The 27190-nt window shown below is 27.9% G+C and overlaps 2 protein-coding genes across 6 annotated transcripts in view; both read left to right on the plus strand.

The window, feature by feature from the left end:
- LOC100202535 (calcineurin-binding protein cabin-1) overlaps window positions 1–1944 on the plus strand; it is a 114728-nt gene extending 112784 nt beyond the window's left edge. For both annotated transcript variants that reach the window (XM_065791088.1, XM_065791089.1), the window contains 4 exons: window positions 113–157; window positions 1143–1232; window positions 1363–1419; window positions 1749–1944. In XM_065791088.1, coding sequence (XP_065647160.1) covers window positions 113–157; window positions 1143–1232; window positions 1363–1419; window positions 1749–1793 — 237 coding nt within the window. In that variant the 3' untranslated portion in view covers window positions 1794–1944. The remainder of the gene's footprint in view (window positions 1–112; window positions 158–1142; window positions 1233–1362; window positions 1420–1748) is intronic.
- Window positions 1945–2405: 461 nt separating this feature from the next.
- LOC100198969 (TELO2-interacting protein 1 homolog) lies at window positions 2406–25500 on the plus strand. 4 transcript variants are annotated; one of them, XM_065791094.1, is made up of 9 exons: window positions 2406–2699; window positions 2811–3599; window positions 3725–3933; window positions 12344–12641; window positions 12737–13398; window positions 13638–13844; window positions 18778–18951; window positions 24433–24732; window positions 25332–25500. In XM_065791094.1, exons 1-9 carry the CDS (start codon window positions 2468–2470, stop codon window positions 25497–25499), a joined length of 3039 nt encoding a protein of 1012 aa, XP_065647166.1. In that variant the 5' UTR covers window positions 2406–2467; the 3' UTR covers window position 25500. The 4 variants fall into 4 exon arrangements, with proteins under 4 accessions (XP_065647166.1, XP_065647164.1, XP_065647168.1 ...); XM_065791092.1 differs by having other exon boundaries at window positions 2406–3599; XM_065791096.1 differs by lacking the exon at window positions 18778–18951.
- The last annotated feature ends 1690 nt before the right edge of the window (window positions 25501–27190 follow it).

A 27190-nucleotide genomic window follows, 5' to 3' on the forward strand; every position in this document is an offset into this window, starting at 1 on the left:
ACCAGTCTAAAGTTACCATAGTTTACAAAAAAACAAGTGTGTTTAAACTTTTGTACTAAGGGTACAATTTCTTTATAATAATTTTTAATTGTTTGTAATTTTTAATTTTTAGGCTTTTGATTTTCTTTTGGATGTTCTAAAGAAGAAGCTAAACAATGTTAGTTCTTAATTTTAATAATCTTAGTTTATAACATCAGAAAACTTTAGGTTTAAAAAATTATTATAAAAAGCATTATATTCTGTAAAAATTAATAATAATTAAAGTGAATAATAATTCATGTGAGATCTTTCACATTTTAAATTTTATACATTCAACGAGTTGCATCAAACAGAAAAGAAATTTCTTTTTTCTTTTTTAATTTTTTTAAATACTTTAAAGTGAAGTAAATATAGTAAAAAAACTATATTATTAATTAAAATTAAATGCTTTTAAGCATTTGTTTGTTTTTTTTATTACTGTTTTTGAAAATGTTTCTATTTATAATAAATATTTAAAAAACGTTTTGTCGCAAAAGATCTCGTGATCAAAAAACTACAAAAAGTGGTTTGTTTTTAAATCTCATAGTTATCTATGATGTTTAAAGGAGAATTAAAAGAAATAAGCCTGTAAAAGAATATAGCAACTTGATCACACATAAAAAAGACTTGTGCAATGTTACAACATCAAAAAAATCTCAAAATAAATAAAAAAACCTAATTTAAGAAGTGAATAAACTTTTATTCCAATTTAAGCATTTTTTTTTAAATTACATCAATAAGTTGTACTTTTAAATAAATGAAATATTAAATGTTTCTAAAAAAAGATTTTTTATCTAAATCTCTAGAATTTCATATTTGTCTAAGTAAATGTATTCATACCTGATATTGTTACTTATTGATATCATCGTGATTGCTTTAGCATTCTTGTTTCTAGGCTTGCACTTTTTTTCAGGCTGGCCATATAAATTTGCATATTAAAGATTTTTAAAATCATGTGAAACACTGAAATACTTAAATATAAAAAAGCTATTTGTAAAAGCAACAGTTTCCAGCTGAGTTTTTTGAAAAATTTCATGCCTTGAGGGAGGTGTTTCCGATGTGTATCATCACTCAAAATTGTTGCAAATTTTTTTTCTTGTACATCACCACACCATTTTTTTTAGGTTATCTCAGATAACAATGAAAAACAAAAACTATTTTCAGAAACCTTTGCAGCTTTCAAGCATTCTCAAAAACTTCAAGTATCAATGAAGGTGACAATTGTTTCTAAGTTTTTTTAAGCAAATTTTTAACTAATTGGTTACAACTATTTACTATCAATTTTTTTTCTAACATTTTATAATAACTTTTTTCTTAACATTTTTATAACTTTTTTCTTATTAGACCGCAGAATATTTATTGATTGAAAGCTACCTTAAAATGCACCCAGACAAGACTAATGTAAGTTTTTTTAACTTATATCGGTTAACAGTTAATATTTCAACATATCTGAACATACTAATCTTTTTTGTTTTGTTTTAAAATTAAGTTTTGTATTTAAATTATAAATTTGTATACTATATAATTAATTCTTGTACACAATAAATTTCTTTACTTTTATTGTTTGTTAATTAGCATTAAAACAAAATCAAATTAAAAATAAAAAATGATATTTTTTTTCTTTTTATTTTCAGTTGTTTTTTTTGTTTTTTTTATTAATCTTTTTACAATTTTATACTTGGATACTTTTAAAACATTGTTGTTATTAGTAATAATTACTTTGTTTTAAGATTGAATTGAATTTGGTTTTGGAAGAAGCCATGAAAGTTTGTTAGCAATTTAAAAAAAAACATATTGGAATATCAAGTAGAAAATGTTTTTAATTTATAAATACTATATTTATTATCTGTTAGTGATACAAATATAACATATTGTATAAAAATGTATTATTTTATTACTTCAAATAAAAACTTTTATGAAAATAAAGTTTTCTTTGCACCGTAATTGTTATAAATATAATTTTTGTGATAAGAATTTTTGTGATAAGAATTTTTGTGATAAGAATTTTTGTGATAAGAATTTTTGTGATAAGAATTTTTGTGAATTTCCTAATAATATGTAGGGTAACATAGGAGAATGAAGCTTTTTTCTAAGAAAATTAAACTTACCAACTGTCTTAGCTTCTTCTACCCTGGCAGGGGCGGGTTTGAATACAGTAAAAATAAAGTATGTAAATGCCTCTGCCCATTTTTAATATCTGCTTTTTGAGACAAAAGCAGTTTGTATGTTTTTTATTTTTGAACCTAAAGCAAAATGGGGCAATCAATTATTACTTATTAATAAAAATTAAGTTTTTTATATGTTTATTTTAAAACTATTAGTATATCTAGTATATTTTTTTTCCAATTTTATAATAAGTTACTTAAAAAATATACTTGTACTTACTGTGAATATTTTTTTATTATAGTTCAAATTTTTAACGTTTTTATTTATATAATTAATAAGCAACATGGCTGATGGTTTATTTTATGCACTTAAACCAATATGTGTAATTGTGGCTAAAGAACCTAATGTAAAAAATTTGACATCTGCTAGAGAAACATTTTGTAGCCTTAATCAGAATGCAATAAGTGAACCTGCATTACTTGAATATGTTATGTTTCCATTTAATCTATCTTTAAATAAAAAGCTTAAAGAAGAAGAAGAAATTCTTTGCTTTCAATGTTTAACAGAAATTTATTGTAAGTGTAAACAAAGTATTATAACCGAGGATATTTTGCTGTGGAACCTGAATACATATTCTTTATTTTTCTTAAAATCTAGTAAAGACATTGATAAAGTCCACTGTTTAGATTACACAACAAGTGAGGAGCAACGACTTGGAATTACTGTAATGCTGAGAATGCTTTTATCTAAAGTTTCATTATCTCTATTTAATGTTTTTTACCAGAAAGAAAGACTACCTTTAATAGGACATGTTGTTTCTGTGTTGTTAAATTTAGTAGAGGGTGAAAAAAATCTAACACTGCAACTAGTTGCTCTTGAATGCTTGCAACTTTTAGCTGGTTTCAACGATCAACTTACTGACTTTGCTGAAACATTTGGTGATACATTTGCTTCTTTTTTTCCTGGTGTGGCTACTTTGTTTAATAGAGTTTTAGTTTCGCCCTTCCATCAAAATCATCGATTGGTAGAAGCATGCTTAAAAACATTTTCATTGATGATCAAAACAGTTTTGCATGATAATGTTTGTAGCAATGATAGTGAAATAAAAATGACAGTCTTACTGTGTAAAACAGCAAATGAATTGCAATCAATTGAACAACTTGATGAAATTGATAATAACAAGAAAACCTTAAAAATTGAAAGAAATAAAAAATGGCTGCACAAATCAGCAAACAATATAAAAGTTATATTTCAAAACATTTTTCCTGTTCTTATGTGTCACTCTCATGTCAGTGTTAGATGTGCACTAACCTCATTCCTTAACATCTTACTGCTCTCTTGTATGGACAATCTTAAAGAAAGTATTCCTGACTTTATAGTTGTTTTAGCAAAACTGTCATGTGATGATTATGAAACTGTTCGAACTCAGAGCAACCTCACACTTAAAATGGCACAACAGCATTTTCAACAAAAAGGTTTTTTTTTGCTTAAATTATTTTAACATAAATGACTTTTTGTATGCTGCTTTAATTTTGTTATTGAAGTTTACTATAAAAAAATAGTAGTTTATTTTTATCCTAAAATAGTAAAAGTATTGTAGATCGGAAGGACCTGCAAGATATTTTGGATGAAAAATGGTATTCAGAAATTTTATCTTTACCTCGTGTTATAAGCACTGCTTCAAATGATGATTTGAAATGTGCAAAACTACAATTGATCAAAGGGTACTTGCAGTTTTATGGAGACGGATTGAAATATCTTCTTTGTTCATATGCATATCTTGATAAGTTTTTGTGTGCTTTAATTCAGGTTATTGTTTTTAAATTATTTTATTAATTTAGTTAAATAAGTCAAAATATAAAAGTATAAATTTGTTTTCATACATTTTCTATTTATATGTTGACATTCTTATATGTGTGTATATCTTATTGGTGTAACATATATATTACATATGTTACATCAAATTTTTCAAACTTGCCAAAATCATTAAATCGGCAAAATTTTGCTGAATTCACGAATTTGGCATTGTTGTTGCTAAATTCGCAAAATATGAAAGCTATAATAATAATAATAATAGTAATAATAATAATAATAGTAATAATAATAATAATAATAGTAATAATAATAATAGTTATATATATATATATATATATATATATATATATATATATATATATATATATATGTATATAGATCACTTAGATGTTGTCAGAAATTTTTTTCAATATTTTGTCGACAAAAAGTAAAAATTAAAATGCAAGACCGGAATTTTTTTTTTTTAATAATGATAGACTGCCTGCCCCAACCAAACCCTCAGTCGATGTAGCAGCACTCCCTTGCGGGTCAGGCTATTTGTCAGTCGATGTAGCAGCACTCCCTTGCGAGTCAGGCTATTTGTCAGTCGATGTAGCAGCACTCCCTTGCGAGTCAGGCTATTTGTCAGTCGATGTAGCAGCACTCCCTTGCGAGTCAGGCTATATGATAGTCGATGTAGCAACACTCCGCGCATGATTTACAGTAAAAAAAATAAAAATAAAAACATTTTATTAAAAAAAATAAAAATAAAAACATTGTTTATTTTGTTAAAAACATTCAGAATATTTTAAAAACATTCAGAATGTTTTTAAAAACATTCTGGTCAATTAAATTTGCGTTTTTGTGGTTTTTTTATATAACAATTAATTTGTAATTGAATTAATGATTTTGACTTTTGTCCAACACGAAAATGTTGGACGAAAGTCAAAAGTAATTAAAAGTGACGTATGTGTTGGCGTAAGAATCACTTTTTTCCTTCCGCTCTTCCCAAAGCCAACAAACTATAGATCTATATATGTATATATATATATATATATATATTTATATATATATATATATATATATATATATATATATATATATATATATATATATATATATATATAAACAGCATCTACCTTCATGTTCTCCCTTTACTAGTAGTTGTATGTATTGAAGCCCTCCAGCTCCCTAAATTAGTATGGCATCAGATTTTCGATATAAATGTGCTTTTATAGTTGTGTGTGTATACATATAGATACATACATATATATATATATATATATATATATATATATATATATATATATATATATATATATATATATATATATATATATATGTGGGCAATTCCATTTTTAGCTTACTTTACACATGCAACAACTTTATCAAATATTTACCTATTTAAACTGTAAAACTGTAAATTAAACTTTTCGCTATGTCTGGCCAAAAGAGGGCGAACTTATTACTGAAAATGCCAATTAACTTACCTTACACAGAAAATGAGATAAAAAAATTGCTTCAACTTTTAGGTCAGTTTCCTGTGAATCAGTAAAGCAGATTGTATTGGAAACTTTCACAAAATGTTGAGAATTCTATGCCAATTTAAAAAGTATATAAAAATTTATCAGAGGTGACCGGCTAAGGAAAATAAACTTGTTTTTTTGATGCTATATACTTAATTTACATTGCATCACTTATTTTACCTAGCAATTACTAGGGTCAATAAAAAAGTTCATATAATCAATTTTTTTTATAACAAAGAATAAACATAGAACAATTAAATTAAGAGTGGATCATAAGTAGGCACCTTGCTTCATAATAATCTCATTTAAATCTGTTTTCAGTTCTTCCAGTTACTGTTGCATATGATCATGTGAATGTGACCTTAAGCTTGTCTCCATGGCTTCTTAAACCTCTTCCTTTGTCTGAAAATCCAAATCCTTGCAATAAAATTCAAATGAAGAGAAAGTATGTCTGTCCAACAAGTTTAAGTCGGGTGGCTATATGGAGGTTGAATGACACGGGTGACTTTTTTCTCAGCAAGAAAGTCTCTGACTACAGCAGACACATGTGGCCTGGCATTATCGTGCTGAAGGAGCATTGTGTTCCATGGTACTCTTTTCAAGCCTTTGTTGACAAAATTAGAATGCATATTTGATAGGAAAAGTATGTACACTTCTGAATTGACCAATTGTCTATTTGGAAGTACCTCAACATAGGCCTTGCCTATGTTGAGGTACTTCCAAATCAAATGAGATTTGAGCGCAAATTGCCATACTTTTTGCATCAAATTGTCATCTCCTGATACATTTCGGAGCTTCTTCACCCTTTGAAATCCAAGTGCGATTACTGCATTTGCACTCGATTGATCTGTGGTAAATCCTCTTCTTATCCGCAACAATTAGACGTTGTTCAACATTCAATTCATCTTTTAGGATGGTCAGAAATTTATGCGCAAGTTCAACCCAATTTTGTCGATTTGCTGGGGTGAGGCCATATGGGATTCATTGTAAACAAATTGATCTTTTCATCAATTTTTCGGTGATTATTGAATAAACTGAACCAAAAGAAATGTTTACGACATCACAAATTTGCTCTATTGTTAAAAATTTGTCTTCATCAAGCAGTTGTTGAATGATCTCAATGTTGTCTATAGTTGTTGAGGTACTAGGTCTACCTGACCTCGATTCATCTGAAAACTGACTATAATCACTTATGTTTGATGTAGAATACTTTTGGTAGTACTTGTATACTGTTTGAATGGAAGTTGCAACTTTGTCAATTTGCATTATAGCTTTAATTATTCAAATGATCTAAAATTAAAAATATTTATTTTATTAAGCATATATGTACATAAGTTAATGTTAGGAGTATCTATAAAAAATTTTATCAGCAAGAATATTAAAACACAAATTATATGAACTTTTTGATAATACTAATATTATCATGGATTTTTATATCTATTATTAAGAGTTAGATTTTTTAGAGTTACATAATAAAAGAATTGCAAAAGTATTGAACTCATTCATTAAAGATAAGTAACAAAGTAAATTTTAAAAAACTGGTGGCACTCTTCCTGAGTGATTTTTCATAACATTTATGAAAGTTGTCAAATCGAAAACAGTTTTTCCGCAAGACCAAGAGCAACTTTAAAAAATTAAATTTAGTATTACAACTTTATTAATACTTTTGAGTCATTTAAAAATATCTTTGGTTTGTCGATTTATTTTCATAAGGTTGAATTTTTAAAATGCTTCAAAGTATATACATTTAAATGTTTAATATGTTAAAATGTTTAAAAACTAAAAAAAAAAGATCTTTATTAAGATTACAATAAATAAAAATTAGTTAGTATTGCTTAACCATAAAAAAGTATACAGAAATATACAGAAAGTTTTAGGGGTAAGCAGAAAATTACTGTTGACCAGCCTTGCACCTATTCTTTATCTAATAACCTATGTAAGATTGTTTGTAACACAGGTTAACATTTTATTCATAAAAATAATTTTCTTCATTTTGCTTTCTTTTTAAACTTTTTTTCCTTCTATTCACTATTAAATAAATGCTTCTGAAAAAAATTTTTTTTTTTTCTGAAAATCTACTATGCTATTTAAGCAGTAAATAACATCGTTAAACTTTAGAACATATAACGTTATACCTTATCTTATACCTTAATCAAAATTGATTTTCATTTCAATCAAAATACAATGTAAAAAAAACACAACTTTTTTCAAGTTGTGTTTTTTTTTAATTAAAGAAACCAGTTAATTTCCTTGGTAAATCGAATAATCTTTTATAGAAAATATAAAATTATATTTTTAATTTAAAATTAATATAGCTAAGGGCTTCTTATTCTCATAAGGATTTTAGTTGCAAATCTGAATTGGTAGGAAGGCAGAAACTGCATAGCTTGTTGCTATTGGTAGCACTATCTATGATTGAATCAAGTTCTCTGATTGTTAAAAACATGAATAAAGTATAAATAATAAAACCATTGTTAACTATGTAAATGATAAATAATAAAAGTAAATATAAATATACAATAAATAATAAAAAAACATTGTTACATCTAAGTTGTTTGAATTTATCAATTTAATAATTTTCAAAGTATTCATAGTCCTTGAAGTAATTTTTTGTTGAATTTTACCAGTAAAAAAAAATACCGTTATAATTTAATTTCACCATTTAAGAAAAAAAAAACTTTACCTAAATTAAAAACTTTCCCAGATTTACTTGCTCTTTTTTTAAATATGGTTGTTTCATTTTCATATATTAGTGTTGATGGCTATTTTCCTTTTTGATATTTTTCTTTTTGGCTATTTTCCTCCTTCACAAAGACTTCAATAGTCACATGCTTGACCTATTTAATTCACCTATTTGTTGTGAAATATGGTTTGAATCCTCTAAAAAGTTCTAAAAAATTTTGCTTAGCATCTCATTACTCAATCAGCTTTTTTTTTTTGTTCTTTGTTATTCTCCTTTCCAAAACTGAACTTTTGACCAAGCTCCTTCTCATTATCCCTCAGCCAATATTGTTGTTATTGGTGACTTTAATGCTCATCCTGCTGAATGGGTTGGTTCTAATACAACTGACCATGTTGGCTCTAAAGCTGAAAACTTGTTTTTCTCAAGACTTACTTCACCTCTTGTTTGTGCTGTGTTTCTGACCCTAGCTTGTGCTCAGTTTCTTCTGTTATAATATATATGTATATATATATATATATATATATATATATATATATATATATATATATATATATATATATTATAACAGAAGCACCATCACATGAAGAATAGCATTTAATAGATAAGCTCTCTGTTTCCAAGCCTACCAAAAGCATCTTTGTGCCAAGCTGGAAATCAAACCCAAAATTTTGCGGTCTCAACCTGAATGCTTGACCACTATGCTTTGGCTGCTACAAATATGCATGAACATTTACAAATAAATATGTTTCAGTCAGTTACTGTGTTAAATGACATGACCATGACACAATGACGAAACTTTTTTATTCTGTCAGCTATTTGATCAAGTAGAATGTTATTTTAATCGATTCTATTTTACCTTTATATGATTATTGATTACAGTGAATAGTTATTTAAAACTATAAAATAAAAGCAGTATAATTGTCAAAATTTTGATTTACAGATTAGCAAGTCTACATCATGTTAAAGAGTGTAATAAAAATATCTATTCATTAGTCATTTTAATATTCTTTATCCAGTTTTAGAAAATCTTTATTATACGTTAAATTGTCATTACACTCTATTACTCTGTATTGATTTGGAAACTCGATATTCTGTGTTAAACGCCATTATTAGATGTGCATGTAAAGGCATTTGAATAAAACCATCTTGTGACTTTTCTCCACATACAACCATCAAAGCCTTAGTCACAAGTTTGACACACCGCTTCACTAATTGAAATGGCATGGAAGTCTTTCAAACTCAATTGTTAATTGTCCACCACTTTCCAAAAACATCTTCTTTGGACACATCAGCTGTCAATGGTGGCTCGGTTATTTTATTGTCTTTCCAGTTGATGAGTTCTATGTAATCATGTGCATCTAAGTTAAGCTTTGGCAAACTAAATTACTCAGTGTTTTTTTTTTTTTTTTTAAGAATGCACCTTAATTCTAAATCACGAATGGGTTAGCATTCATCACTAATTATTGCTAGTAAGAGATTTTCTTTAAAGACAAAACAGCTGTTACATTGTAATACAGGATCTACTTTATTTGGCAATTCCTGCAATAAGTAACGTGACTGCTGAATAAGTTTAAAAAGACTTTTTTGTTGGAACTAGTGAACACTCACCTTTGGATATTGCTTTGTGCATTTCCCACATATAATTTTGATCTGTGCTCAGATCTTTAAGTTCAACTTTTAAAAAAGTTATATCAATCTTTTCAAATGCAACAACTGGTAATTTCTCACAATTTACAAGTGCCTTACCCAATGTGCCTGAGAAGGTATTTGGTTTCATGGTTGATCCATCCAAATAAATTAGCAGATGATGGAGAGAAAGTTCATTTGCATGCAAAAGGCAAATCAACCATTGAGGCGGTTTGTTAACTTCTTTTTCCATCAGCCTAATTGTGCCACTCTAGCTTCCTCTGTTAATGGCAGTTCTGTCACATCCAACTGCTACAAACTTCTGAATGTCAATATTTTTGATAGCAATAAAGTTTACTATAGAACTTTTTACCAAATAAGCTGTCGATTCCAGATGGTGATAAATGCCAAAAACATTTGCACAATGCAAGACATTTAGACCCTGGTTCTTCTATTATAGAGATATCCTCTTGTGCAATACTTTGTCTATAAAACTTTAGCCCTTTCTTGATGTTTTCAAGTGTTTTGTCTTTTTGTCCATCAAAATAAATTCCACATACTATTTATGAATTATTAGGTTATATTCTATTACGGTTTCTTTTATGTTTAAATCATATTTAACTCGGATCAATAACACGAAGTATCTTGTTGATTAACAACACCAAAGTCTTTAAAAACTGCATTTGCTATTGCGGCTCCGGCTCTATCTGAGATGCCATACCGGTCACAGGTGTTTGCTAAAGCAGGAAGTGGTTGCTGACATTTAAATTATGAGGAACTAATAATGTTAATTGAAGAAAATTAGAAACTTGATTAATGTAATTATCAGCTTTGAGCTGTAGGTCGACTTGCAATATCACTAACTGTAGGCGTAGACATGGCATTGCAATTTTTATTTTTATGCTGCTGCTCAGTACTTTTTTTTTTGAACTTCATGGCAAGTTTATTTGATGTATGGTTATCAACATTGCCAATGCACATCAATTTGAGAGTTCTCTGATCTTGGATAAAACCTTGCTTTGCAAAAGGAACTTTGCAAGTTTTGCTACATGCACATTTCTCGAACACACACAGGTGCAGATTCACTTTGCCATCATAATTTCTGCGCTTGATGTTTTGCAATAGTTTTCTTTTTTTATCATGATAAGAGCAAATTATCTTTAATATTTGCATATGAGTGATCACCAGTAGTGACGCTTTCAACCGTATTTTATTAAGAGTTAATAGGCTCTTTTGTAGTCACTATCGGCTTCAATTGAGGTTTTACAAGCAAGTAATGTTTTATTACATCATCATATGTTTGTAAAAGAACTTTTGACACCTCTTTAAGTATACCAAAGACAGTAAAAGTTGCCATCATTCTTCTCACTAACCTAGTAGCCATATTAAAGCTACATTGTTCTACAATAAACAAACTTTATATTAGATTCATAATTATTAATTTATACATTAATACAGAAAGCCTTGAAGAAAATTAAATATTAAACCAAAACATCAAACTATAGTAACATTTTATTGATGATCAAAGAAATATATTGCAATGTATTGAAAAAAGTATATTGAATCACCTAGATTTTTATTTTTAAATAAAAACTAAGAAAAGGCTAATAAAGCACATTTTACATCACAAAAATGTAAAGTTAACAAGTATTATAAGATGTTTTGTTAATATGTATTTTGTTTGAAATTTAATGACTTTGTTGTGCAATTGAATTTTTTTTCCACTGTTTAATTGATGTGAACTTTTTTTAGAAAAATACTTACAAAACTTAAAAAAAACGACTACACTTTCAAATAACTGAAACTTTGAAACTGAAACTGAAACCAACCATGGTGACTTTTCAATACAGCATTAAAAATAAAATTTTGAAGGGCTTAAAACATGTAATTTTAAACATTTATTGAACAATTATAAAGGTGAAATAACCAAAGTAACCAACACAGGTTAGGTGAAAGCTTTTTGTAATTGGGGTTAGGGTAATAATTACAAAACGCATTGTAGTTTTTGCTCTTAATGTAAAAATAGGCGCTTTACTTTTTAAGAAAAAGAAGAAAAAAGCAAAGAATAGTAAAAGAAAAGATTACTGCCTCATCCAAACTCAGTCGATGCAGTCGAAGCAGCACTCCTTTGAAGATCAGGCTGTTTGGTAGTCCATGTATGTACTGAAGCCCTTGCAACTTCCTGTTTTTTATAAGATCATCTGTGTGCATCTAATGCTGCATTTATTTATGTATATGTATATGTGTGTGTGTATATATATATATATATATATATATATATATATATATATATATATATATATATATATATATATATATATACTCTTAAATTAGGTCAGTGGAATACTAATACCAACTTTAATCCTCACACTCTTTCAGACAACTTTAATCCAGGATACCAACTTTAATCTTCATACTCTTTCAGATAAAGAATAAAAAAATCAAAGCATCAAATTTTATATACTTTACCAATCTTGCTATTCAAATTTTTTTTTTTTAACGTAACTACTACAGGTACCTATCATTAAACGATAAGTCTAAAAATAGTACACTATATAAGTGTAACCATATTTATTTTTTTACTATTTAGATATTAGAACTTGATTATACAAGTATAAATGTAGTCCAAGAGCGTACAGCACAAATGTATATGAGTATTGATGCTTCTTCTTGTGATCCACCTACTCATTTCCAAATGAAAACTTTTAAGCATTATAACAATACAGTTATACTTAGACACATAGAAGATGTAATACGTTTAATAGCAATTCATGGGGACATGTACTTATTAATTGACCATCTAATAGAAAAATATTTGAATTCAATGCTTTATAGAATACAAGCTGTTTTGGTCATTAATACAATAATTAGCAGCAGGGAAAATTATGGTATGTTTTCATAATGATAATAAATTTTTAAAATGTTTTCATCTGTTTTTGTAAATAATATATAGTGATATATATTTGGCAATTTTTTTTTTCAGAACATAACTGTGATCTCAACTCACTAATAGAACTTCTTATATCTTTATACATTCAAGAGGATTGGTGGAATTTACCTATCAATAATTTATTGTGTCAAAATATTAAAAAAGAAAATATTAAAGAAGATAAAAACTTAAAAAATCAAGTAAGTATTCCTTTTGAAACATTACATCAAAACATTCAACTGATTTCTGTTTTACTAGAAGGTATTAGTACTTTTGTAAAAGTTATGAAAACTGATTTTAACTTAATTAATGTGCTATATCCTATTCTTGAAAAAGTTGGAAGTACAAATACCACAATCAGTAGAATTGCTGTTCAAACTTTACATGATATAGTAAAGCATTGTGGGTATTCTAATATTTCAAACTTAATTCTCAAAAATTCTGACTACTTAATTAATTCAATTACTCTTCGTTTTCGCCGCTTTGCTAAAAATTCAGCTGCAGCTTCAGTATTATGTGTAATTCTCAAATATTCTAATAGTGATATTATGTCACTTGTTGCTGACGCAGCTGATGATGTTTTCAGAATTTTAGATTTTTATCAGGAAGAGGCAGCTTATGAGATGTTAAATGTTTTGATGCATTTATCACAAGCAGTAGACAAGTGGTTTAATGGAGTAATTGATGAAAAAGAAAAAGAAACCAAAAAAACAAAGGTAGATAAATCTTTTGTTATCAAGTCACTAACATTTTCATGATCTTCATATTTGTTGAAGAGTATTTTTGTCTCTATATTTATAAAAAAATCAAAAACTTATGTACTTAGTTATGCTGAAGCTTTACTTTGTGTTTTACTGAGACTTTATTAAAGACTTTATTAAAAATATTCCTTAATAATAATTTTTAGAATATAATGATTCAAAACAAATTTTTTTTGTAAGACTTTCTTCTCTAGGATGATAACAAATTTAACATTATGAACAATAGCATTTCAGTTGAAGATTTTTTTACTGCATATTCTGAAGAATATTTGCATGCACATGGTTTCATAAATGAATGTGAAATTGATTCTAGCAATGATTGCGTTAATGGTGAGTCTAGTTTTGATGATACAGTTGATGTTCAAAAAGAGGTTCCAATCCATTACAGAGCAGTTATAACAGTATGTTTATATTTCTGTAATTTTTATAATTGTTTTTTAATTTTTAGTAACCAATTAAATTCTTTGAATTAAAAGTATATTTTCATAACCCATTTTGCTGAAAACAAATAAAACATTGTTGCACAAAAGCTTCTGTGACCAGGACAATCATTTTTTGAAATTTGTGTGTTTTCAAAAAAGTTTTTGATTTATATTTAATGCTAAGCATTTTTTTAGAATTTTCCTGAACTGTTAGAGTTGTCTAGTAGTAGGTCCATGAATTTACCAGAATATTCTAGAACATTCAAGAAACTTAAAAAACTTTTTAGAACATTCTCACAAACTAAGTTTAAAAGTAGTCATACAATTATAAAAGCACAAGTGACTTGAAAAAAGCACAGGTGACTTGAACCAACATTTCGGTTCTTGTTAATGGTGAACAAAGAAATAGCAAATCATTTTGTTAATAGCAAGTTATTTAATTTAAATAGCATCAAGAAGTTGTTTGCATCTAGCATATGCATTTTGCTACATGTATGTACAATTTATAAAGACAAGGTCAACAAAGTATTCAATTGAAGCAAGTTGTAAAATGTATGTGTGTTATATATATATATATATATATATACACTTGTTTAAAAGACATACTTCAGCATGCCTATCGAGGATCAGGACTAGTCTATGGGCACTCAGGCACAAATGCACCTTTAACGTCTTTCCAGACATCTCCTAATCCATTGCCTCATTTTCATCAAGATATAATGGACTTTGAATGTCATTATCAAGAAAAATATAACAAAAGACATGATGTGGCATTACATTTGAAGATTTTATGAAAGTGATTTACAGTATACTTGAAAATTTAGAAAATCTGCTCTAGTCAGACCAAAGAAATAAAAATATGAAATTTTTTTTATTCTGTTTTAATAAAAATGACTTTAGTTTGTGCTGTGGCTATAAATTCAAAGTTTGTGCTCAATGTATTTTTTTTTTCCTCAGTCTTTAGACATAAGTAGGGTTCAGACTGTCTGCGCAGAGATGCGCAAATAATGTAATTTGTCTGTGCAGACGTCGGCGCCGACAAAATTTACTGCTTTGCAGACGATTTTTTGAAATCAACAAAAAAAGTTTTAAACTTAAAAATGTTTTAAGTAATATTTTAACTTTATTATAAATTCAGTGATTAGTAACAATAGGAGTTTTCAAAGATTCTTACAGTAATAAAAAAATATAATGCTGGCGTCTATTCGATGATTTCTTGACATTCATTGAGAATTGCACCTTCTTCAAGAATGTAATCAGTCTTATCATTTGTGTCCATCAGCACGCTATTGGTATACAAGAATACCAGCTTTTTAACTCTCTCATTCATAAGGCAATTTCTTAGTTGCAAGTGAATAAATTGAAAGGTCGACCAAGCTTTTTCTGCTGTAGCCGATGAGCAGATCATTTCGTTAATAGGTAGCAATTTCGTAAAGAGCAGGATATTTATCGCAACCAATAATGTTCCAATAATTTCGCGCGTTCATCTTGAATATTGTTTCCTTTCTTCTCTCAGGCAGTGCAGCCATTTCTCCTATAAAAGCAATCAATTCATCCTCAGCAGTGTCAGCAATTTCAGGTTTGATCTTTTTGGCGAATTCAACTGTAGCAGTGATAAAATTGGTTTTATCTTCATTCAAATATAAACCTTCTGCGGCATTTTTGGGCGTTAATATGAAAGCAATTCCAATACCTGGTGTAAAGAGAAAATCGAGGCGAGATTGCACTTTTTGTTGTATGTCTTTATCGTCAATATATGAATTGTACATTTGAATAAAGTAATCATACACGAGAGACAATGGAGCTTCATCACTTTCTAGCTTTCCAATCACGTTGGAAAGAAATTCAATGCTTTTGACAAGCTTAGAGAGACGGTCCCAAAATGAGTTAGATTTTATCAATGCCATAACATCAGCAGATGTATTCTTTGGTTGAATTTCCTTCAGTAATGTACTTTCTTTGTCTACCAACTTAATAAGAATGTATTTTGATAGCTGGAGACTGCTCATTGATTTATAACTAAACCATCGTGTAGATACAGGTATGGACAATGAAAGAGAAATATTTGCTGCAATTTGTCTTTCATCAAACTTTGCTTTCACGATGTGATGATTTTTCACATATTTGATGATTTTCTCTGCATCTTTGACTGTTTTTGTGGCCTCAGTTGTAAAAACTATGTCCTTCACAAGCAAGTTGACTCCATGAGCTCCGCATCCGCTAGCCGAGATAATTGGATATTTCTCCTCAATGATCCTCCACGATGATTTCATAACAGGAGCATTGTCGCTTATGAAACTTGGAAATTTTTGTGAGCCAATCTTCTTAATAACTTGTAAGAAGCAATTGCATATAAATTTTGAATGATTCGGGATGTATTTATCAAGGTGTAAAAAAAAGGCTTCTGATCAGGCGCTTTAATACAAAAATTCACTATGTGATCGCCTCTTATGTTCGTCCAGGCGTCAGACATCAGTGTTAAGTTTGTTTCAGAATTCAAAATTTCATTTACAGAAGTAGAACATTTTGTGTATTGCTTGTCGAGCAGAGATCCTGATAAGGCTTTAGCATTCGGGATGCGTATACAGATGCGTACGATGGATTGGGCGACTTAACGAAATTCTTAAAGCCCTCCGATTTGACTAAACGAAATGATATACCCGTAGGATAAAAGAAATTAGCAAGCTTTGTGTCAATATCATTTTTGAGCTCTTAATTTGAGCTCATTAATTGGTGGATGTACACGCTGCGGCGGTGAATCAGACGTAGACGGAAGTTGCTGAGAATCATTGATTAGATGTGACGATTCATAATTACGCTTAGAAAATAATCTTATTTCCTTGACACTGGCGTTTGGACATGTTGATCTTTTATGCGCTGCAAGGCATTCCTTCAACCATTGAACAGTTTTGTTACATGCTAAACAAGTGCCAGAACGCTTCTCTCGATCAAGATTTGTCAAATAATTCAAAATTTTGATGTTTTCCACTTTAAACATTTTGAATGACGAAAATACATGATTTCTTGATTCTAAATCACTTTAAATTGTAGTAAGAAACACTTACAAAAGTTTATATCGATTGATTATATGTGGCTTGTACCAAAAAGAAACAGATAAGTAATGAAAAACTTGTAAAAAGTAGATAATTATCATAATTATCTACTTTTTACGAGTTTATCCTCTACGAAAAATTTATATTATCTAAATCAAATGTCTAAAATTATTTTTGCATAATTAAATTATGCAAAAATAATTTCAGACATTTGATTCAGATAATTTTTTTATCAAAAATTTTTTATTTTTTATTTATTTATTATTATTTATTTTTTTATTTATTTTTTATTTATTTATTATTATTTATTATTTTTTATTTATTTATCAAAAATTTTTCGTTTCTGTTAAAGTGTCGGAATATCTAATATATCAAAATATGCGTAGACGTTGGCGCCGACGTCTGCGCATATTTTGATATATTAGATATGTGCATATTTTGTCTGCGCAGACACATTTTCCGAACCCTAGACATAAGCAGTTGAAATATAATGTATGTTTCTTTTCCATGGTAACAGTATAAATGAAAAAGTAAAAAACATTTCAGTAAAACTGAAATGTTTTTCTTTTTGGTGTAAATGGGTCATTAACATAAACATTAATTAGAATGTCAATATCAAAACAAGATTGATAAGATGTACAAACAATAAAGTTTTTGTGGTTCTAGAAGCAGCTTTATCCAAAACTAAAATATAATAGAAATCCAGAACAGAGTATTAAACTAAATAAACAGTATTAAAAGTGATAAACAAAATTAAAAGGTGTTAAAATAATTTAAAATGATAAACAAAATTAAAAAGAAAAAGCAAAATTAAAAGGGATAAACAAAATTAAAAGTGGCTAATCTAATTATTTATTTTTAGAAATAATAAACATGGTAGCCAAAGATTAGTTTTAACTTTTTTTAAGACAATGTTACTAATCGAATTTCTGCTATGACTCAAGAAAAATTGTCAGCATTGATGCAGCATCTTTTATACACAGTATAAAAATTGTTATTAACAGTAAAGGTTGAAGGTAGGCTTAACGTTTATGGTAAAGGTTGAAGGTGGGATTAAAGTTCACAGTAAATGTCAAAGGTGGGCTTAAAGTACACAGAAAAGGTTGCAGGCTTAATACAAAATATGAAACTTTTACTTATGATTACATACAAAATGGTTACTTAAAGTATTTGTACCAGATATATAATAAACTGGTGAAAAACATATTATTTTTGTAAATGGTTATGCAGCACATGTCACCTTGAAACCTGTGGAGATTTTTTAAGAGTATCCTAGCATACTCTTCTCATATGCAAATAAAATTTTTCACCATTGATTAAAAATCTATTTTTGTGTAAAGTTTTTATTTATTTGCATGCATTAACTAGATTATGTATATATTTTCCTATTTGATTAAAATTATAAGTAAATTAATCAAAAAAACTAAAGGATTACACAAATTTTAATTTAAAATTTGTGTAACAAAATTTTATACCAACAAAACAAAAAATTAAAAATAAAATTAAAAAGGTTATATATTTATACAGAAGTGCATTTTAATTCAGATTTACACTAATTATTTTTAATTAATTTTTTTTATGGTTTTAAAGTATAATTAGTTTTTTGTTATTATTATTTATCTTTTGTAGGGCAAATATTATAATAGAAATATTTTAACAGCAATTTTAGTAACAATTTTTAAATTTGTATATTTAACTGTTGTATATTTAACTGTATTTTTATTACAATTTTTTTTTTTTTTTCTTTATGTTATTTTTTACATTATTTTTTAAATAATTTTTATTTTTTTATTATTATTTTTTACCTTTTTACCATTGAAAAAAGTTGGAGTTAAGTTATATTTGTTTAATTTCTTTAGTCCATGGAGAAATGTGTTTATTTTATTGCTGCTAGAGACCTGCAAATAAAATTAAAAGCTCTCGATGTGACTCTCTTTGGAGTTCTAGCATTACGTAAAAGGGAAAACGACTTGCTTCCTTTATTACACAATCTTTGGCCAGCAATTATAAAAAGACTTAAAGATCTAGACATGGTATTAACTCCCATAATATGTGCATAGTGTTTAAAAGCACATTATATATATGTATATATATATATATATATATATGTATATATATATATATGTATATATATATATATATATATATATATATATATATATATATATATATATATACATACATATATAAATTATGTTAGTGTATTCTATAGTTAGAGTGCTTGATGTTCTTAAAGAACAGAGCAATAATAAATTAGTAAAAACACATATCGAATTTTGTATTCGGCAGGATGTTTCTTCTTCTGTAGGTTCATCATTAAAAATGATTCTTACCTATTATTCTGAACCTACAGAGAGAGAAACAGCCTTTCGCATGACAAAATTAGATGAGTGTTTTTACAAATAAATAAATAAATATATAGTGTGTATTAGGAATATCCATTTTGTTAGTCATGCTTGAATTTTATTACATGGTATTTCAAATAAGTGGCACAGTTGTCATATTTATATATTTTAAAAAAATTTTATGGTAGTGATGACTGAAAGTACCTGCGCTCAGTGGTGTGCTAGCCACAGAGGCTATGCAGTCCCACAATAATAAGCTCTTTATCTTAAAAGGATCTTTTGGTAAAAAATGTTCATTTTATTCTTTAAATAATCAATAAATTATTTTTCATTTATTTTATTTACACTGTCACAAATTAAGTTCTTTAATTATCTGATTTAAAGTGTTAAACTCTGAGCGCTGGTATACTAGTACTGATTTTTAGTATTAAGTATAAACTGCTTGTAAAGTTAAATAGTTTTTTCAGTTAAAACATTTAATCATTATGACTATTTATTTTGAAATGTAATTATTACTAGTTTCAGTTGAAAAAGTTTGTTATTTGACCTTTTTATGCAGTCAAAATATTTTCAAAATGATTTTAAAAATTTACTCTTCTAAAAAGTTTGACTATTAAATCTATTTTTGGAAAAAAAATTATTTATTAGTTATTAAAAAGAAATTATTATTAAAATGATATTTTAATAGATAAAGATATACTTCCTCTAACAAAAGAAATTGCTGTCAGACTAATTAAAGTTTTGGTTTTTTTAATCGAAATTCCAAGTATCAGGAAAAAAATTATTTTAAAAGGTGATTTTATAGCATGAAAACTATTTTAAATGATAAAAGAAAAAAGAATCTGGTTTGTACTTTTAAATGTTTTCGATGTAAGCAAATACTATTTTAAATGTTTTGTATGAATGCAAATGCCTTTTAAATTAACTAGTATAGTCATTCTTGTGTTGTTTAAAATAGTGTTTTTTCCAAATAAAACTTAAACACTTTAAGAATTTTTAGTTTTACAATTTATCAGGCAAATTTTTATTTGAAATGAAACTTGGTATATATTAATTATAGTATCAGCAAGGTATTATCCATTAATTTTTCTACATTTTCCTAAACATTTCACCATCATTTTAAATTGATCATTATTTATTTTTATTTTTTTTCTGGATTTTCTTTATCTTCAAAAAAAAGTTCAAATTAAAAAACTAAAACATCGGCACAAAAAAAGTGGTCTTCCAAACACACAAAAAAAGTTACAGGATTGTTACCTTATTATCATTTAGAGACATACTGTGCAACAAAATTCCAACATGACCGACAAATTGGATATCTCTAGTGTGTATGTATAAATGTATGTATGTATGTATATATATACATATATACAGTCCTTGTCAAACAAATAGCCCATTCTATAAATATAATATATTTTATTCATTTTATACTGTTTTAAACATTATCTAAAAATAGTCATAATCAGAGAAGTAATAAGAAACATATTGTTTTTGGCGCCAAATGTTTCCCGCATCAAATTATGGTAGACCGCATGATATTTTCTGGTGACAAACAGATAGCACATGTCAGTCATTTAACATTTGACTGCAACAAATGAATTCCTAATGCTAGGTAAGTGATACATATATTAACCTAGACTAAAAAGCCATTATATGTAAACTAATCATATGTGTTACAGAGGACTACTTTGGGACGTGGAACTAAGTTAAATGCTGAAGAAGTCACTATGATCAAGGCATTCAAGGCTGCCAATGTATCAGTGAAACATATACAGGGAAGTCGGAAGGTGATCCAGAAGATTTTAAATGATCCTGGTACATATTTGAAAACAAAATCCAACCAAAATGCTTTGAAATTAACCAAGTGTGGTATGCATCACATACTACAAGTGGCTTCAAACACCAGCTGCAGTGACTGATTGATACACACCCAGCTGGATGTTGATGTATCATTGCCCACAATACAAAAAATGTTACATGAGGCCAAACATCTGAGGTATGCGAAGTGTCAATTCTGGCGATGCAGAAACATCACATGAAGAAACGTATGGTGTATGCGAACAAACGTCGTATGGCGTATGCGAACAAACATTTGTTTTGTCCACCTGATTGGAGCTCAATTATTTGGTCTGAAGAGAAGAAATTTAATCTTGATGGTTCAGATGGATATCAATTTTATTAGCTTGACTTATGAAAAGAGCCCAAGACATACATATCAAATCTATATGTTGATTGCCCAGTTTTACAACTAGAAATATGTCCATTTGTACATACATATCCAGAAAAAATGGTGATGGTGTGTCATGATTTTGGGTGCATTTTCCAAGGTTGGATATCTGAATTGAAGTTCTTAGAAGGGAAACAAACAGCTGAAGACTATATTAATACACTCTCTGATTACTTAATACCATATGGGCATGCCAACTATGGACATACATTTGTCTATATGCAAGATAACACGTCAATACATACGGCAAAGACCGTGATGGAATTGGTAACAGAACATGACATTGTTGAACATCAGTTGTTTGATCATCCAGCGCTGTCACCTGACTTGAATCCAATCGAAAACATTTGGGAGATACTTGTTTTGTCATGTGTATGCAATTGTTACTATTAAGTAATTTAATGAATATACACTAAATTTAAGTTTGATATTTTTTAGCACTAGGGGCCTTTCAAAAAATCATCACAAGTGCTATTTTTGTTATCAAAATAATATTTTCCTATTTTTAAACAGGAAATGATAATTATCCATTATTTAATCTTTATAACTATTATAATCAATTTTTATTTGGTTTTTAACAGGAATCTCAATTAAAAGTGTCATGTTTTTGTTTGGGGAGATGTTTTTCATAGGAAGTTAAATTCTTTTCATTTTTGAGTTCCAAAAAACAAAAAGTTGGAAGAAAGGTTCTATAATTGTATTATGTGCATGTTGACAATTATAAGCATACATATCAAATCTATCTGTTGATTGCCCAGTTCTACAACTAAAAATATGTCCATTTGTACCAAGTCTTAAATTATTAGTTTTTCCGGTTTATGTAGTTTTCTTATTGTAAGACAAACATTTCATATTGTATATTACATTTTTACTATTACAAGTTATATTACTCTATATGTTCCATATGGAACCATTTGATGTTGTAAATGCTTTAACTTCTTGAAGGTAGAATTTGCATATTTTTCAACGATTATCTTTACATTTAAATAATCCTACTTCTTTATCAATTAACTGGAATTTTGCAGAGGTCAGTATTCTTAATAGATTGAGTGGTTGTTTAAATGCAATTACTGGCTAGATATTTGAAAAAATTTCCTATACTCTTTTATTTTAAGATAGATTAAGTAAAAGATTAGTTTCAGTTATAAAAGGTTGACAATTCAAGTTGCTATAAAAAGTTGTAATTAAGGGAAAGATTTCTTTAGATTGGTTTCGAGGAGCTGGTCCTTGGAGTTTTGCATTGTGAAAAGCTTTTTCTATAAATATTATCAGGATATTCACATTCTTGTAGCCGCATTTTTAGTTCTGCTAATTGTTTCCTTTTTGTAATCAGATGTGAAAACAATTATTCTTTTAGCCAGATTAAAAGAGATGTTCTTTTTTATGTGATAAGGATGATGACTTTTATTATTTAAGTAACCATGAGTATTGTTTTCTTTATAATAAATGTCTGTTTTTATTTTATTGCTATTTCCAAGAATGATAGATGTCTAAAAAATTAATCACGTTGTAAGTGTTGCCATCTTTTATAATTGTTTTGCCCTGGTCTGTTGTAAAACTGATTGAATTATCTATTTCAGTTAAAGAAATTATAAACTTTATGATATCCAATTGTGTTGGTCAGATTATGTAACTGCCATCAATATATCTATAATAAAATTGTTTTATATAACTTTTTGATCAGAAATGTAATTAGGTAAGGTTATAGGAAAAAGTCTTGTTTCTTCTAAAAACCCAATTGTGAGACATGCATAGTCTGGAGCAAAATGAGTACCGATTGCTGTTTCTGTAATTTGGTGATACATTTCCTTATTAAACAGAAAGTAATTGTTTTTTAAAATAAAAGATGCTGATTCTAAAATTAATTCTTGAGTAAATCTTTCATTTATTATATCTTCATGTTTTGTAATCAGAACTTTAATCCTAACTTGTGTGGAATACAAGTATACTTTAATCCCAACTTGTGTGGAATACTAGTATACTTTAATCCCAACTTGTGTGGAATACTAGTATACTTTAATCCCAACTTGTGTGGAATACTAGTATACTTTAATCCTAACTTGTGGGGAATACTAGTATAGAGATTAACATGTCACATGTCAAAATACAACTTTCTCTCTCTAAATCTCTTGGTATCTTTCTTAAAAAATCCCAATTATTATTAATGAAAGTTTTTTATTTTATAAAAATTGGAGATAAAATTATCCCAACTTGTGTGGAATACTAGTAATCCCAACTTGTGTGGAATACTAGTATACTTTCATTCCAACTTGTGTGGAATACTAGTATACTTTAATCCTAACTTGTGGGGAATACTAGTATAGAGATTAACATGTCACATGTCAAAATACAACTTTCTCTCTCTAAATCTCTTGGTATCTTTCTTAAAAAATCCCAATTATTATTAATGAAAGTTTTTTATTTTATAATAATTGGAGATAAAATTATGTGTAAGACCTGACTTAAGTGTGTATATATATACAGTTTTGAGTACAATGTTGACCTACTTTTTAAAAAAAAATTTATCTAAAATATTAGGGACTCGTTAAAAAAGAAAGTGTCTTGCACCCCTTAAATAATTTTTTTTTTTTACAAAAATTTGTTAAACTTGGTGTTATTTCATTATATAAAACACATTAAGGGGGGTTCCAGGTTATATATATTTATATACAACCTTTCCAGGTTATATATAAATGGCTCCAGGTTATATATATTTATATATAACCTTTCTTAAAACATTTTTTTTTTAGTGTGGCTAAAGTAGCTACAAAAAAACCTGGTCCGCTAACAAAATAGTTACAGTATTTTATATCTAAATAAGTCATTTACCTAGGTATCACAATAAGGCAGGTCACAGCTTCCTATATTTTATTTTATTTTTTGTTTTTTATTGCTAACCATTCAAATAGATATAATTGTTTTACTTTGATAAAATATTTTAGGTTGTGGTGCTAAAGGCTTTGGATGTTGTGTGCACAATGGTAGAACATTCAGGCGACTTTATGCGAAAAAGAATGACGGATGAATTTTTGCCATTTGTTTTACGATTTTTGGATCAGCATGTTTACACCTTTACTCAAGATCAGTCTAAATATATTCAAGTCAATAAAGTTTTGACAAAGCTTGTGCGTTTTATCGGAGCAATTATTCCAACTTTAAATCCGACTAAAAAAATATTTTGTAACCTTTGCTCCTCCTTATTTCCATACCTAGATTACAGATTGCATTTGGCTGTGCGAGAGGTTAAGTTTTACTTTTTTAATATTTTTTTGATACATTCTTACATTTAAACTTTAAATTGTAACACTGTTGTGAATAGTGTTTAACAAACTGTTATACCAGTCAGAATACTATTCTGTCGATAATTTTTTAGAGCAACCGTGGCGCAATGGTTAGAGCGCTTACTTCAGAATTGAGAGACCCGAGGTTTAATCCCTGCTCTGACCATATATGAGATATCGGTAACTCCCTAGTTACATCCTTATCCGCGGTGCTCTTTTTTTTTTTATCTTTGTCTTGGAACACAAGGGGTGGGAAGTGGAATGGGTAACCAACTAGTTGTCAGTAAAAATAAAAAAACTTTAAAAGTTATGGCATCAACAATTATTAGACTTTTCGATGTTAAAAAAGTCGATTATTATTAATAAACAATTAACTTTTATTAAAGATTATTAAAGTCATTGATGAATCTTTTTGTTGAGAGAAAAAAACTTTTTTTTAATTTAAAGTTGTTTATAAAAAAGGTTTTTAAAGTAAAATTAATTAAACTTTATTAAAATTTAATCAAAAACGTGTTGGTATAGTAAACTTGAGATTTCAATTTTAAATTATTCTATTTTAGGAAACAGTTTCAACATTACAGAAGTTTTATCTTTACAAACCCGACATAATTTGGCTTTTGTTTGAAATTACGCATAAAACGCACGATATATCACACAAATCTTTTAAACCAATCACTCAATCTCAAAACAATCTTTATGCAGAGAATATATCAAAGATATTTTCCTAAATCTGTTGTTTTTGCTCTCTTAAGTCTTTGTTGTGTGCATTCATTTTTTTTTTAAGTCGAACTGAAAAGAATTTTAATAACTTAGTTTAAGATGTTTCGTCAAAGCCTTGGTCAGATAAAAATTTTAATCCTATAAAAGGGTTGCATCAAAACCTTGGTCCGATAAAAATTTCTAAATATAAACGATAAAGATTTTAATCTTTATAGGATTCAGATTTTTTCAAACTAAATATGAAGATCGATTTTGTTGCATTTTTTCCATTTGAAAAAGTAAAAAAAATAAATCATTTCTACCATAAATTATTTAATCATTATTTAGTCTTAAAATAAAAATCTTACTATTAATGACGGTTTGGAGTCTATTACAACAGCACTTAACTAATGAAATAACTTCGTCATGCACTTGAAATAATGAAATAACTTCGTCATTAAATGTCGTTTTTAGGGGATTGAGAATATTTCATTAAGTCAAAAATTACCCTTTAGTTATAAAGTTTTTACTATCATTACTAACAAATCACGCAATAATTTTACTTATTTTCTTTCCATGTCCACCGCGTGAGATCTCGTTTAAGCTGAGTTTTTTTCACGGGAACGGGAAATGGAAGGGAAAAGTAATTACGAGGGCATGCGTAGTATAAGTTTAATTTTTTCCGAAGAAAAACCACATTGATTCATTCCCAACAAGACTGCAAGCAACCACTATTAAGTTGGGAGTTACTAGAAAAAAAGAATAGATTTATAGAGCAAGGAAACGGTTGATAAAAGATTTGAAACGTTGAAGGTTGTTCTAGTCAGGAAAACAAGAAGATGGGAGAGAGTTCCAAAGAGTTAAAGTGCGGGTAAATAAACTAGACAAATTAAAGTAATTAGACCATGTAGGGATAGAGACAGTGGAAAAATGAAGCTTTGCTGAATGAAAAGTCAATTATTATTTAGCATTACGGAATTCGTAAATGGTTATTGCGGAATTATTATTATTAGCATTACGGAAGGTGAGTTTGCGCAAGTACAACTTCCGCAATAACAACTTGAAATACGGAAAATAAAAATGCGAAATTTTCGTAAGTTTTTGTTTACGGCGAACAACCCTAAACTTTACTAAATCAAACCATCCCTATTAGAAAACTTAACCAGAATTTTATTGGATAACAATCCATTAAAATGCCTACAATTTTTATTAATTACAAACATTTAAAATCAAGGTACTACTTAAATTACAAAGAAATAATTCTTACATAATTCTTTCCTTTAAAGGAAATAATTATTTAAATTAATGACACTTTTCATACTTATTGAAAATTTAGATAAAACTTTATTTGAAGACACATTCCTGCAAAAGATTTTTACTGCTCTTCAAAGGACAATTCTCCCTTTCATAAGATATTTCTCCGACCGCCCCTCTAAACTTTTTATTTGTCAATTGTTTTAGTTATCTTATCTAAATTTTTATATATTTTTTTTAAGTTTTCTTTGTAAAAACTTTTCAACTATTTTTTAAATATTCTCATGCGTTTTGACAGTAGTTTATACCTCAGAAAATGCTAATATTTTACGCTAAGCCAAATCAAACCACGCTTTAAACAGCAAATCAATATTTTGGCCGAAATGAAAATGGTAGTTATAGCAATAAAACAATTTTTAAAAATTGTAACACAGAGTAGAACACTCAAGTAACCATTATTTTGAAA

The sequence above is a fragment of the Hydra vulgaris genome, chromosome 02, assembly GCF_038396675.1.
Source record: "Hydra vulgaris chromosome 02, alternate assembly HydraT2T_AEP".
NCBI classification, from domain to species: Eukaryota; Metazoa; Cnidaria; class Hydrozoa; order Anthoathecata; family Hydridae; genus Hydra; species Hydra vulgaris.

Coding starts and splice junctions, on each gene's coding strand:
- LOC100198969 (XM_065791092.1), top strand. CDS start 2,468: ATGGCTGATGGTTTATTTTATGCACTTAAACCAATATGTGTAATTGTG. Junction 3,934..12,343: donor TTTTGTGTGCTTTAATTCAG/GTTATTGTTTTT, acceptor TTTACTATTTAG/ATATTAGAACTTGATTATAC. Junction 12,642..12,736: donor TAGCAGCAGGGAAAATTATG/GTATGTTTTCAT, acceptor TTTTTTTTTCAG/AACATAACTGTGATCTCAAC.